Source organism: Petaurus breviceps, unplaced genomic scaffold, assembly GCF_028583685.1.
Source record: "Petaurus breviceps papuanus isolate PSGF00001 unplaced genomic scaffold, PetGlider_PUasm1.0 140, whole genome shotgun sequence".
Classification (NCBI taxonomy): Eukaryota; Metazoa; Chordata; class Mammalia; order Diprotodontia; family Petauridae; genus Petaurus; species Petaurus breviceps.
Window position 1 is genome coordinate 38,861,394 of NW_027185698.1, and position 14,669 is coordinate 38,876,062.

Below are 14,669 nucleotides of genomic sequence, written 5' to 3' on the forward strand. Positions count from 1 at the left end.
TCTCTTATCCTCTCCTCACCTCACCTCTTCTCTTCCCTCTCCTTCCCTTTCTTTTCCTTCCTTCTCCTCTTTCATTGTCTTTCTTTCCCCTTCTTCTTCCCTTCCTTTTCCTTTTCTCTCTGCTTCCCTCCACCTTGCTTCCCTTCCCTCTTCCTTTTCTTTTCCTTCCCCATCCCTTTCCCTTTCCTTGTCTTTCCCCTTTTCTTCCTTTCTCTTTCCCCTTTCCTCCCCTTCCATTTTCCCCTTTTCTTCCCCTCCTTTCCTCTTCCTTCCCTTTCCAATCATTTCCTTTCTTTTGTTTCCTTTTCCTTCTCTTTTCAACTTTTCTTTTCTTTTCTATCCTTTTATTTCCTATCTTTCCTTTCTTTTTCTTTGATATAGTTGGGTGATAACATTCTAAAAGAGGAGTGGAAAGGCATGGCCACCATAACTATGATTCATGTGGTACAGGTAGAGGTCACAATTATGAAAGAATGAACAGGCCCTTGTCCCAGCATGCTGAGATTGAAAGGTCAATGACAACACTGGGAGACCTTCAGCCTCTAAGAAACCTCATGCTTCCTTGTCTTGCTCTCTTCCCATCACCAGTTATAGGAGGTCTCTCCTTTTGAATGCCCCGTGCCTCAAGCACAAAAATTCTCTGCTTACAGGTCTGGGTACAAAACTATAGAAGGTCACAGTTGGGAGGGGCCTTAGAACATGAGATCATTGGAGTTAAATCTTAAGAAATTATCAGGCAACTCTGGGAGCTTCCAGAAGAATTTATTCCAGGACTCCAAGACTTCCTTGAACCAATTTTCCAAACCCACCTCAAACTCATGAAACATGATTATTTCCCTTATGAAACTTCTAATGAATGTTGACTGAAAATGTCATCCCTCAAAGGAATCATTTTACCACTGTTTGGCCAGTAGGCTTCATGTCTCAGAATTTCAGTCTCTTCATCTCTCAAATGGGCATAGTGATACTTGTATCCCCATAAGCCTGTTAGGAGGAAAAGTATTTTTAAGTGGCAAATTCAATTCAATTCAGCCATCACTGGAAAGTGCAAAAGAAACATGCCCTGCCATTGTTATGTACTGTAGGTTTTTTTCCCTCATACCACATTATCTGTTCTAGGCTGTTTTTATCTCTGGTCATAACTCCTGAACTGTAATCAAACCCTATGACTATAGATAGGCACTGTCATGCTTTGCTCCTCACTATTTTTTTCTTTCCTCCTTTATTATTGACTTTCCCAGGCCAACTTCAAGCAATCCAGTTGCTGTGTCATTTCTACAGCACTGTAATGCCAAATGAGGCCCAGTGTGTCATCTACAATGAATATCAACTCTCCTTGGCCAGAAGGATATCAGACAAAGTTCTCGAAGGGCAGCTGCTGGAAACCATCAGTCAGCTGTATCTTTCTTTAGGCACAGAAAGGTGAGAAGCACTAAACAGGCTGAATGATTTGGGAACTTGCTATATGATTGGATGGTTTTGCATATGGTCACATGAAAAAGGAATTTTTTATCCCTAGGATGTCAGCACTGGAAAAGACCATAAAATATTGAATGTCAGACCTAAATTTGTGCAATTAGGTGGTACAATGGATAGAGTGTTGGGCCTGAAGTCAGGAAGACCTGTGTTCATCCGGTCTCAGACACTTACTAGCTGAGTGACCCTGGGCAAGTCACTTAACCCAGTTTGTCTCAGTTTCCTCACTTGTAAAATGAGCTGGAGAAGAAAATGACAAACTACTCCAGTATCTTTGCCAAGAAAACCCCAAATGGGGTCAAAAAGAGTCAGACATGACTGAAAAATTACTGAAAAGAGCCAAAAGGGCCCTTAGAGACTATCTGGTCCAACTCCCAAATTTTTCAGAAAGAATGGGAGGCTCTCAGGGAGGAACTGAGTTGCCTAACATTGAAAGTCGGAGGCAGAGCCAAGACTTTGAACCTACATCTCCTAACTCCTACACGGTCCTGTGGAGTTTGGATCTTAAGGTCAGGCTTAGTTACTCTGATATCTTTTCACTGGACTTAAACGTATACCATAATATCTTGTACCATTTTAGGTGTAAGATTTTAAAATTAAAAAACATTCTGAACTTAAACATCAGAATATTCTACATGCATAATAGAACAGAAAAGGAGGATTGTACATAAAACTGCAGATGCCTATTACATAGAGTGTCATAGAAACGAAGTAATTCAAAGCAGCTTGATGATGAAATAGAGTGCTGGGCTTGGAGTCTGGAAGGCCAGAGTTCAAATCAGTCCTCAGACTAGCTGTGTGACCCTGGGCAAGTCATTTAACCTCTGTTTTCCTCAGTCTCCTCATCTATAAAATGGGGATAAGAGCACCTACTTCCAAAGACTGTTGTGAGGATCAATTGAGATAACTTATATAAAACACCTTGCAAACCTTAAAGTTATCAATCTATTTAGCTGTAGGCCCATATTTCATAATACGGAGGCACCCATTTAGAGCCTTCTTCTGGGAGTCAAGACCAATGGCATCTCCACTTGGGTGCCTCTTTCTTGGGTGATCTGGGAATTTGGCAAACATCTACTACATAAATACAAGTTATTGTCACCCGAGATCACACAGGTTAGGAAGTGGCAGTGCCTAACTTTGAGCCCATATCCTCTGATGTTCTTTTCACTCTTCTAGGCTGGTTATCTCTGATACAAGATGATGCAAATAAAGAGCTTTGCAACTAGTACGTTCTCCCTCAATGTGAACTGTTTGTTTCTTTAAAGTCATTTTTTTTTCTATTCTCCCAAATTAAAGTCTCTCCCCACAACAGATGAATCCTGAGCCCTAATGTGGGAGACCACCCTACAAAGGGATTTTGACAATGGCTCCTCACAGTATATTTCATGGAAAGAAACTTTACATGAGAATTTAACTCCTGGCAGCATGAGGTAGTAGATGAGGAAAGAAATAATGCAGAATGCAAGAAAATCTATTGATTTTCTTGAAGACTTATCAAGAAAAAGTTCACAATATATCTGAGAAACAGCCTTTGACAAAAGGTAGCCTATGATAGGAAGAGCATTGGGTTTGTAATCAGAAGATCTGGGTTCAAATCCTAGCTTTATCACTCATTTGCCATATGTTTAGTTGTTGTTTAATTGTTCTTCAGTCACATCTCACTCTTCATGAGTTTTTTGGGGGTTTTCTTGGCAAAAATACTGGAGTGGTTGGCTATTTCCTTTTCTAACTCATTTTATAGATGAGGAAACTGAGATAAACAGGATTAAGTAGTTTGCTCAAGGCCACACAGCTAGTAAGTCTGTCTAAGGCTGGATTTGAACTCCTGAGGATGAGTCTTCCTGACTCCGGGCTCTGTGCTCTGGTCCACTGCACCACCTAGTAGCCTTTTAATAAATGACCTTGGGCAAGTCATTTCCCTTTCTGTGTCTGTTTATATCCATATAAAATGAGGAGTGGGGCTAGATGATCTTCAAGTTCCCTTCTCTAAAACTCTATTCCAAAATTTAATGAGTAGAAAAGTAGTTTTACGACTTGGATCTCTATCATAACTTTTACTTTTTCAGAGCTTACAAGTCAGCCCTTGAATATACTAAAAGAAGTCTTGGAATATTTATAGACCTTCAGAAGAAAGAAAAAGAGGCATATGCTTGGCTCCAGGCAGGAAAGATCTATTACATTCTGAGACAGACTGAATTAGTAGATCTATACATTCAGGTGGGTTGAGTTTGTGAGTGATTAATGCTGTGTCAGCAGGGTGTGAAGCAAGTTGATGCTAATGCTAATACTACCAATGATAGCATTTATTTAGCTCTTTAAGCAAAGCACTTTACAAATATCTCATTTTATTTTCACACAACCCTGTAAGGTAGTTACTACTATTCTCCCCATTTTCATATGAGGATACTGAGGCTGAGAGGGGTTAGATGGCTTACTAACAATCACATAGTTAATAAATATCTGAGGGTGGATTTGAACTCAGGTCTTCCTGACTCCCTGTCCAGCACTCTATCCAGTGTGACACCTAGCTTCCTACATTGTGCAGGAGGGGAGAACATGCAAGATTATAATATTAAAGATGAGCTCAAGGGCTTGCTTACACTTCTTTATCTATTCCCAATCCCTACTAGATTGTGAGCCTCTACTCTCCTCTTTTTTGTCTCCCCAGTGCGCGGGTCAGAGGATTGTTTGGCAATGGAATCAATAGTGAATTTGGCATCAGGGGATGTAGGTTTGAATCTTAACTCTGCTGCTTGCTACCTGTGTGACTTTGTACAAGTCACTTCAGTTCCCCAGGTCTTAGTAATTAATAGTCCAGGAAAACAAAAGCAATGGACAGGATGGTCTCACAAAATTCTTCCCAGATCTAAACTGTATGAACAGAGGGTTGGGCATAAAATGGTGCTCTATAAATTTTTGTCAAACTAAATTCATTTAGGATATAGTGGTATATTAATATAACTTTTAAAAATCACCATTTTTGTGTCTTTAAGGCAGTATTTTCGCACAAAAGCCTACCCTTCCATCAAGGTTCAACTTAGGGCCCACCTTCCCCAGGAACCCCAAGGTAGGTCAGAACAGATTTGCTAAATGGAGCTCCAGCTCCTATATACCAGTGCTTTCCTTTCTGTGGAAATGGTTTGAAACAAATAATGTCATAGAAGAGAATCTTCTGAATTGGAAGACCAATTCTGTCACCCACCCAAATCATGAGTGTCATGGAGAATATTGTTCCAAGATGGGGAACAAGACTACCCCCTACCAAAGCCCAATTCATTGTTGAAAAGCTCGTCTTCCCATTATCAGCTTGAAATCTCCCTCCCTCTAACTTCTTCTATTCATCTTCTTTCTTCTGTAAGGGGTCAGGCAGGACTTCTAATCCCTCTTCAATACAGCAAGAAGGATTAGAAGTCCTTCCTGACCCCTTACAGAAGATAGAAGATGAAAAACGGAAGGCAGTGCTCACAATCCTCCATCTCCCCAAACAAGTCTTTTGATCTCCAGCCTAGAGATTCCTAATTTTCTCTGTTGATCCTTAAAGGACAAGGCTTCAGCTCTCTTTTCATCTTCCAGATGCTTTCCAGATTATTATTCCTCAAACGGAATCCAATGCTCTAGATGTGGTCTGATGAGGGGAGAGGACTATATGACTAAAATTGCCCTTATGCTCAGCTTAATGCTTTGAAGGAAGACTGGGTTTCTGGTTCTTTCTTTCTGGGCCTCTTTGTCCTTAAGTACACACGCTATTATAGTTCAGCAATCAAGAGACCTGAGTTTGAATCTCAGCTCACTTTGTGACTTTGGACATGCCATTTAGTCTCCGTGCCTGGCACATGGTAGGTCCTTAATAAATGTTTATGGATTGATTGACTCTCTGTGCCTCAGTTTTCACATCTGTAAAATGGGAAGAATATGATTTCTATTACATGCCTCAAGGAATTGCAAACAGGATCAAACAGGATTACACATATAAAGCACTTTAGAATTACCAAACACTGTGCTGTAGATACCTGCAAGCAACTGGTATTTTTTTTCCTCTTCTTTTTAGACCTTTCTCCCAGAAACACTGTTTCTTCTAGTCTCTCTTATTTTGAGTCACTTTTTGTATTCCCCCCCCCCACCCCTGCATCTTAATTTCTCTTTCCCCTTGCTTTCGGTCTCAGGTTTTAGGTATGGAGAGAACTTTGAAAACTAGATTATGTTTAAGCTATGCTAGCAAGCTTAATAGTATCTATCTGTGCATTACACCACCATATCAGGCTTACTAAAGGACTACCTAATTCTGCTCAGGTTTTGAAATAGGGTTGGACTGAAGTAAGGAGTCCTGGGTTCAAATCCTGGCTCTGACATTTTCTGCCTGTGTCACCCCACCCAAGTCACATGAATTCTCTGAGCCTCACTTTCCTCTCCTGTAAACTGGGAATTTTCATGTTTATATGGATTACATCACAGGGCTACTGTATATAAAGTACATTACACTACTCAGGAAACGGAGGTAACTAGAGTGGTCAAAGAGATTATATTCTCCTATTGCTTTTTGACTACCAAACGGAGGTGGAGACAAAATAAGAACAATTTTTTTTTCCTATGATGTGCATATGGATATTGGGTTGGAGGGGTGGGGGTGAGGGTGGGGCAGGGGTCTGTGGCTTATAAAACTGGAGGGAGGAGAGAGGCCTCCATGTGTGATCAGAGAGAAGGGTTACTTTTAAACCAAATTGGACCATAAATAGGCTTGGAAATGGGCCCCTTGGGTTGGGGATTTATGACTCTGACAAGCTGGGAATCATTAAAAGGCTCCCTATTCTCTGTAGGTGGCTCAAGATGCTGCACTTTACACTGGAGATCCCAGCCTGGGGTTGGAAATGTTTGAAGCTGCTGGAGACATATTCTTCAATGGTTCTTGGGAGAGAGAAAAGGCAGTGTCTTTCTACAGGGTGAGTGGGTGCTTAGACTCCTTGCAGGTTAAGAGTGAAGAATGGGGTTCTGAGCCAGAGCTCAAACGGCTTTTGTTGGATCCAGGAATGAGTTCAAGTATCTAAACTCCGTTTGACCTTGACCAGGGCTACATGTGAGCAGGGAATTGTTTTCTGTTAACACTCTTATTCTCCTGTCCTTGTAAATTCCTTATACAGGGCCTGTCTTGTTCTCCCTTCCCAGTTATCTTTGCCTTTCTCTTCTCTCTTCTTTGTCCCCCCCTCCTCCATCCTCTATTCCAGTTTCTTCTGTAAAGTGAAGGGGTTGCGCTCAATGAACTCGAAGGTTTCTTCTAGCTCTGAATCTGGAAACCTTTGATCCCTCTTCCCCCTCACTCCCACCTCCCCTTTTCCCCTTTTTGAGCTGTCTCTCTCATATATCACCCAAGTCCAATCAATTGCCAAAATCCCAGAGAGTTTGACCTGGTAAGTTTCTAAGCATTCTTTATCTCTTCTCCACTCCCACTACTAAAGGCACTCAGTATTATCTGCTTGTATTTAAAAAAAAATCTCCTATTGTTTTTTCTTGCCTCTAGGCCGTGCGGTATTGTGGATAGACTTCTTGACTTGAAGTCGGGAGAAATCTGGGCTTGAAACTCACCTCTGCCATTTAGTCACTGTGCAACCATAAGTGAGACTTAATCTCTCTGAGTCTTAGTTTCCACAACTATAAAATGGGGATCATAATACTTGTAGGTATTATAATAGTGTGTGTACACTCACACACATGCACATACATGTGTCATGTACATGTATGAATATACATACTATCAAAAGAGATATACCTATATGTATGTATATGTACACATATGCATATAAGGGTTGTGTGTGTGTATATATGAATGCATATACATGTATACATGCATTTCTGCATATGCAAGAATTAATATTTATATAGTGCTTACTATGTCCCAGGTATGGTGCTAAGCATTTTATAAGTATTATTTCATTCAATACCTTCAATAACCTGAGAGGTAGGTGCTATTATCTCCTTTTTATAGCTGAGGAAACTGAGGCAAACAGAGTTTAAACGTCTTGCTCAGAATCACACAGCTAGTAGGTTTCTGAGACCTCATTTGAACTCAGATCTTCCTGCCTCCGGACCCAGCACTCCATTCTCTGGGCCACCTAGATGTTCACAAACACACTCACACACATTCCTCACTGGTTTGTTGTGAGGATCAAATGAAGTAAATGAATTAAAAGTAAAATGAAGTGAGGATCAAATGAGTAAATGAAGCACTTTTGATCCCTCCCATCACAGATTCCTTCCTCTAACTCTGTGATGATACTCTTTTGCCCACAATACTCTCTTCCCTAAGTGGATGGCACTGTTCACGAACCAGCTCTTACTTCACTGGGGCTAGATTCCAGGATTTTATTAGCCAAGAATTCTTTAAGATCTCAATAGAGTTTAGGAACTTTTCCCTCCTATAGCCAGGGAACTAGAACTCTGAAGAACTTTGGGTCTAGGAGCTATCCTATGGGGTTGTATAGAAAGTTAGCATACTAACTCCCTGTGCTTCTGAAATTCCAAGTCAATCATTACTTGCCTCTGGGCAAAGGAAGAAGAGCTGTGTTCCTGTAGAGATGCCCCGGTTTTCCTCCTCTGGGGTCCAGATGTGCTCTCAGCTTTGCTGCTCCCTGGTCTATATTTAGCACTCTCAGAATCACATAGACAAGGCTGACCTTTTTGTACAGTCCCAGAACAAAGGAATCTCTGTGAACCTCAGCAATCAGAGTCAACTAATTCATAAATCATATCCATAAGTGTCCAAGTCAGTCATTTCATCCGCAATCAGTATGACTCACTCATCCTCAATTTATTAAGCACTTACCCTATGCAGAGTACTGTTCTAGGTACTGGAAATAAAAAGACAGGAAATAAAATGGTCCTTGGCCTTGAAGAACTTATATTCTACTGGGAAGTATACAGGAAACAAGAGTGCCTCTGTCTTGCTTCTAAGATAACATGGATATAGATAAACAAATGCAAAATACAAAGTAATGAGGAGAAGAAGACAGCACTAACAACTGAGGAGTGGGGGAGATGTCAAGAAAGGCTTCATGCTGGACGTGGCATCTGAGCATAACCTTGAAAGGAAGCTAGGAAATCCAAGAGACACAAGTGAGAATGGAAAACATTACAGGTGTGGAGGGACAGAGCCTGTGCACATGTCTGAATGTGAGAGATAAAACGCTGAATGTGGGGAATAGGATGGAATCCAATTTGTCTGGAATAAAGAGTATATGATGGTGAATGATGTGAAATAAGTCTGAAAAGCTAGGTTGGAATCAGACCGTAAAGGACTTTTAAGTGTCAAACCAAGGTGTTTGTGTTTTATCTCTGAGGGATTAGAAGCTTCTTGAGTAGAGAGACATGGTCAAACCTGTGTTATAGAAAGGTTATGCTGGAAATTGTGCAGAGGACATACTAGAGAGGGGAGGAGAGTATGCAAACAGGGAGACCAACTGGGAGTCCAGTTCACTAATCTTGACAAAAAAGCATAGGATCTGAATGATGCTGATGATCATAAGAGAAATCAATAATAATGATAATAGGGATGGCTAGGTGGTACAGTGAACAGAGAGCACTGGCCCTGGAGTCAGGAGGACCTGAGTTCAAATTTGACCTCAGACACTTAACACAAAACTAGCCATGTGACCTTGGGCAAGTCACTTAACCCCAATTGCCCTACCTTCCCCCCTCCAAAAAGCAAATTATAATAATAATAATGATGATGATGATGATGATGATGATGATAATTACTAGCATTATAGAACACCTGCCCTGGAGTCAGGAGGACCTGAATTCAAATCTGGGCTCAGACACTTAACACATACTAGCTGTGTGACCTTAGGCAAGTCACTTAACCCTAATTGCCCTGACTTCCCCCCTCCAAAAAGCAAAAAAAAAAATTTACTTGCATTTACATAACACTATGTGCCAGACACTGTGCCAAGTACTTTATAAATATTATCTTAGAGAGTAAGTCTCTCGTCTGAGACTTGTGGAGGTGAAATTGGAAAGATCTGGCAACTCACTGCATACGTCAACGTGAGGGCAACTCCAGGGTTGAGAGCCCAGATGCCTGAAAGCAGCACTTGTTACAGCTTGTTATTCACTGGTGGGTGCTGATTGTTTTTCCAGGACCGTGCTCTTCCTCTTGCTGTTAGGACTGGCAACAAGGAGACTGAACTCCGACTATGCAACAAGCTGGTGGAATTGCTGTACTTTCTCAAGTCCCACCAGGAGTGTCTAGAATTTGCACATACCTCCCTTGCCCTCAGTATAAACTTAGGTAAGCCCTGGGCCTTACTGACCTTCTGTGAATGAGAACATTACTCTCACCCACCGTTCCTCACCCCGCCATTGCCAACCACAGGAATCATGGTGGTGGTGAGTGGCAGGAGCAGTAGCATTGGTGGGATGGGATGGGATGGGAAGGGATGAGATGGGATGGGATGGGATGGGATGGGATGGGATGGGATGGGATGGGATGGGATGGGATGGTATGGGATGGGAAAGGGAAGGGGAAAGGAGGAAAAGGGGATGAGGAAGAGGGTGGGCATAAAAGGAAGGGAAAGGGAAAGGAAGCACTTATCAAGTGCTCACTCAGTATCAGGTACTGTGCTAATTACCTTTATAGATATTATCTCATTTGCTCATCAGAAGGAGGGCATTATCTGCATGCTAACCCCTGACATTTATATAGTGGTTTTAAAAATTGGCAAAGTGCTTTAGATGCATCATTTATGTAAATAAGTATAAGCCTGCAAGACAGGCAAAATGGATATTCTTGTCCTCACTGTAAATATGAGGAAACTGAGGTTTATAAGTGTTAACTCATTGTCACATTGTTGGAAGGTATCAGAAGTGAAATCTGAACCAGGTCTTCTGACTTCAAGGTCCAGATTCTCTCTACTTAAAGGAACCTTGAAACACAGAATACAGACTGTTAGAATTCAGGTGGTACAATAGACTGTTAGGTCTTAAGTCAGGAAAACCTGAGTCTGAACCCTTTCTCAGACCATGGTCCCAGGCAAGTCACTCGACATTTTCCTAAGAAGCAATCAATACAAGGACACTCTCAAGGCCTCTCTGAAGAACTTTTGTATCAATTGTAAGACATGGGTGATACTGGCACAGGACCACCTACCATCAAAGAAGGCACAGTGGTCTGTGAGCAAAGCAGAATCAGAGTAGAACAAAGAAAACACAAGATGCACAAATGAGGAGACAGTTACTCAGTGACTCACTTAAAAGATCACCAAGTAGTTAATGTCACAACTAGGAATTGAACCCAAGTTTCTTAATTCTTTTTTTTTTGGAGGGGAAACTGGGGTTAAGTGATTTGCCCAAGGTCACACGGCAGGTAAGTGTTAAGTGTCTGAGGCCGGATTTGAACGCAGGTCCTCCTGACTCCAGGGCCGGTGCTCTATTCACTGTGCCACCTAACTCCCCCCAAGTTTCTTAATTCTTGATTCTCCTCTGGTCAGGTCCTTTCCTGTTACAGTATAATTGTCCCTCTACCCCTCCCGGACAAATTTCTGAGTATAATAAATAAGCAGTTTTATAAAAGTGATTGGTGGTCACATGATTGCTGTCCTACTGGAGCTTTGGTGACCCACTGTTTGTACTCTCTCTGGGTCCTTTTTTCCTCTGTTATGTGTGGGTTTCTTTAAAAAAAAAACACATCCTCCATAGGTTTGAAACCTCTATTCCATGGCAGCATCCTTGATGTAACTCATCCTCTCTCAGGAAGCCGGTTAAATGAGCGTGTGGCCTACCATCGGCTGGCCGCGGTCCACCACCGCCTGGGGCAGTGTGAGTTGGCTGAACACTTTTACCTCAAGGCACTGTCTCTGTGCTCATCACCACTGGAATTTGATGAAGAGACTTTGTATTATGTGAAGGTGTATCTGATCCTGGGGGACCTCATCTTCTACGACCTAAAGGTAAGAGGAACGGACTGGGCACCATGGGCTCTGAGCAGACACAATTCCTGCTTATCAGCAATTTCAAGAACTGCTTTGGGCTGGATTTGGGGGAAGAGAGGGGATTCTTTGGTGATGGGTTAAGTGATTCAATATAGTATGAAGCTTCTCATTATTAGAGGTACTACTGAATAGCAACTGGGTGGCACAGTGCTAAATTCAGCACCCATTCTAGAGTCAGTGAGTCCTGAGTTCAAATCCAGCCTTAGATCCCTACTAGCTGAGTGACCCTGGGCAATTCACTTAAACTGTTTGCTTCAGTTTCCCTCATCTGTAAAGTGGGGATAATAATAGCACCTACCTCCCAGGACTGCTGGGAGGATCAAATGATTTACAAAATGATTTATAAATATTTGTAAAGTGTTTAGCATAATGACTGGCACATATTAGAGGAACAGCTAGGTGGCTGATAGGGTGCCTGACTAGAGTCGGGAAAACCTGCATTCAAATGTTGCCCCAGGCACTTACTAGCTATGTATTTATATGGCATTTAACCCCTATTTGCCTCAGTTGCCTCATCTATAAAATTGGGATAATACCAGCACCTACCTCCTAGGGCTGTTGTGAAGATCAAATGAGATGATATTTACAAAGTGTTGTACAGGGCCAGGCATATAGTGAGCACTATGTAAATAAATGTTAGTTAATGACAAAAGTTATTATACCTGTTTATTATTAGTTATTATTTAAATAGTTTTTATTATCGATCATTATTTTATTATCATTATTACTTCTACTGTTATTAACTTTCATTTTTGAAAAAAATCTTTGACTAAATAAGATTAAATGCTAGTTATATACAATGGACCATGCTAGATTTTGGAGCTGAAGATTCAAAGATAAATTAGACAAAGTCCCTTATAGTCTAGAATCAATCAATGGTGCAGTTTTTCATCAAGAATGCCTGAAAGTCCTCTATTCCACTGAATAACCATATTTTCCCCTGAAACATGATACTCAGTTTTCCTGGGTAGGTGATTCTTGGTTTTAATCCCAGCTCCTTTGATCTCTGGAATATCATATTCCAAGCCCTTTGATCCCTCAGTGTAGAAGCTGCCAGATTCTGGGTTATCCTGATTGTGTTTCCACAATATTGAAATTGTTTCTCCCTGGCTGCTTGCAATATTTTCTCCTTGATCTGGGAATTCCAGAACCTGGCTATAATATTTCTAGGAGTTCTCTTTTGGGGATCTTTTTCAGGAGGTGATCGGTGAATTCTTTCAATTTCTATTTTGCCCTCTGGTTCTAGAATATCAGGGCAATTTTCCTTGAGAATTTCTTGAAGGATGATTTCTATGTTCTTTTTTTGATCAGGGCTTTCAGGTAGTCCAATAATTTTTTAAATTTATTTCTCATGGATCTATTTTCCAGGTTAGTGGTTTTTCAAATGAGATATTTCACATTGCCTTCTGTTTTTTAATTTATTTGGATATGTTTTATAGTTTCCTGATTTCTCATAAAGTCACTAGCTTCCATTTGCTCCAATCTAATTCTGAAGAAATTATTCTCTTCAGTGAGCTTTTGAAATTCCTTTTCCATCTGGCAAATTTGGCTTTTTAAGGCATTCTTCTCATTGGCTTTTTGGGTCTCTTTTGCCATTTGAGTTAGTATGTTTTAAGGTGTTGTTTTCTTCAGTCAGGTTGTTGACTCTCTTTTCATGATTTTCTTGCATCATTCTCATTTCTCTTCCCAATTTTTCCTCCACTTTTCTTACTTGATTTTCAAAATCCTTCTTGAGCTTCTCCATGGCCTGTAACCAATTCATATTTTTCTTGGAAGCTTTTGATGCAGGAGTTCTGACTTTGTTGTCTTCCTCCTGTTCCATGCTTTGATCCTTTTTGTCCCCAAAAAAGGAATCTAAGGTTTGATTGCTGTGTTTGCTTTGCTTCCTCTGCTTGCTCATGTTGCCACTCAATTACTTGACTTTTGAGCTCTTTGACACAGTAGAACTCTGCTTCCAGAGAAGAGAGCTTTTTCCCAAATTGCTGGGGTTTTCACAGATGCCAGAGATATTAGTTGGGTGCCTTCTCTGAAGCCCCCACAAACTCTGGCCCACTGGCCACACACCCCAGGACCTCCACCCAAGATAACAATTCAGATTCAAGCAGGTTAAATCAAGAGTGTTTACCCTCTGAATAGTTGTTTGGTCCCCCTATGATCTGCAGGCCAGGAGCTCTGGAAGTAACCGCATGGTAGCTGCACAGCTGCCGCACCTCTGTTGCTTCTCACCCTGAGGGCAGGGCTGGGCCACGCTCCTCCATCTCCCCCAGTTCCAACAGAGTTCTACACTGACCTTTCACTTTATCTCTGGTGTATATGGGTTTCTCTGCAAACCACCACAGCTGCTGGTGCTTCATTCTCCTGAAGTCTGCTCTGGCCGCTGTTGGTTGGGGCCACCCTAAGGCTAAAACTACGGCTCACGGCTGGACTGGGCTCCCAGCGTGCTGTGATGGACCCTTCCTGTATGCCTGCCAGGCTGCCTTCAGCAGGAGATTTGCTTCTCTCTGTCACTTTGTGGGTTCTGTAGCTCTAAAATTTGCTTAGAGTCATATTTTATAGGTATTTGAGGTGGTTGTCGGGGGAGCTCATGGAATTTTCCTGTTTCTATGCCACCATCTTGGCTCCGCCACAATGGTACAGTTTTTAAGCCCTTGCTTTTCCAGGTCCTGTGCCAGACTCTGAGGCTACAAAACCAAAATTGAAATAATCTTGCCTTCAAGGAGGTTAGATTCAAATTATGGAGATTACATATGTACAGAGGTACATAAAATCAGATAAAAAGCAGATACAAGGTGATCTTGGAGGAGAAGGTCCTGCTAGCAACTGGGGGAAACAAGAAAGGTCCTATGTGGAAGGAATCCTTGAAGCTGGGTCTTGAAGGAAAACCAAGGAGGTTTTTCCAGGAGGTGGAGGTGAGGAGCTCAGGTGTTGGGAACAACCAGTGGGAAGACTTTGAGATGAAGCATCATATATGAAGAACAAGTAGGCCAGTATGCTGCATAGTCAAGTATGTGGAGGCCAGTAATTTGTAGAAAGGATGGGGGTGGAAGGAAAGAAGGATGATCACAGGTTTTAAAGGACTTGAAATGCAAAGCAGAGAACTTTTCTATTTGATCCTAGAGGTAATATGGCCCCGCTGAATCTCTTTCTTTCTTTCTTTCTTTCTTTCTTCCTTCCTTCCTTCCTTCCTTCCTTCCTTCCTTCCTTCCTTCCTTC

At 41.6% G+C, this 14,669-nt stretch overlaps 1 protein-coding gene and 1 long non-coding RNA gene across 8 annotated transcripts in view; one reads left to right on the forward strand and one right to left on the reverse strand.

Moving 5' to 3' along the window:
* The window catches only part of SH3TC1 (SH3 domain and tetratricopeptide repeats 1), a 143,695-nt gene that overhangs the window by 123,723 nt on the left and 5,303 nt on the right, over window positions 1-14,669 (forward strand). For 6 of the 7 annotated variants that reach the window (XM_069070425.1, XM_069070408.1, XM_069070417.1 and 3 more), the window contains 5 exons: window positions 1,242-1,422; window positions 3,546-3,696; window positions 6,294-6,416; window positions 9,607-9,757; window positions 11,218-11,414. In XM_069070425.1, the coding sequence (XP_068926526.1) occupies window positions 1,242-1,422; window positions 3,546-3,696; window positions 6,294-6,416; window positions 9,607-9,757; window positions 11,218-11,414 (803 nt within the window). Of the gene's footprint in view, window positions 1-1,241; window positions 1,423-3,545; window positions 3,697-6,293; window positions 6,417-9,606; window positions 9,758-11,217; window positions 11,415-14,669 lie in introns of those variants that run through there. The other variant, XM_069070453.1, reaches the window with a different exon arrangement.
* The window catches only part of LOC138147941 (uncharacterized), an 83,555-nt gene continuing 69,215 nt past the window's right edge, over window positions 330-14,669 (reverse strand). Inside the window, exon 3 of the long non-coding RNA XR_011164939.1 lies at window positions 330-984. This is a non-coding gene — a long non-coding RNA (uncharacterized lncRNA). The remainder of the gene's footprint in view (window positions 985-14,669) is intronic.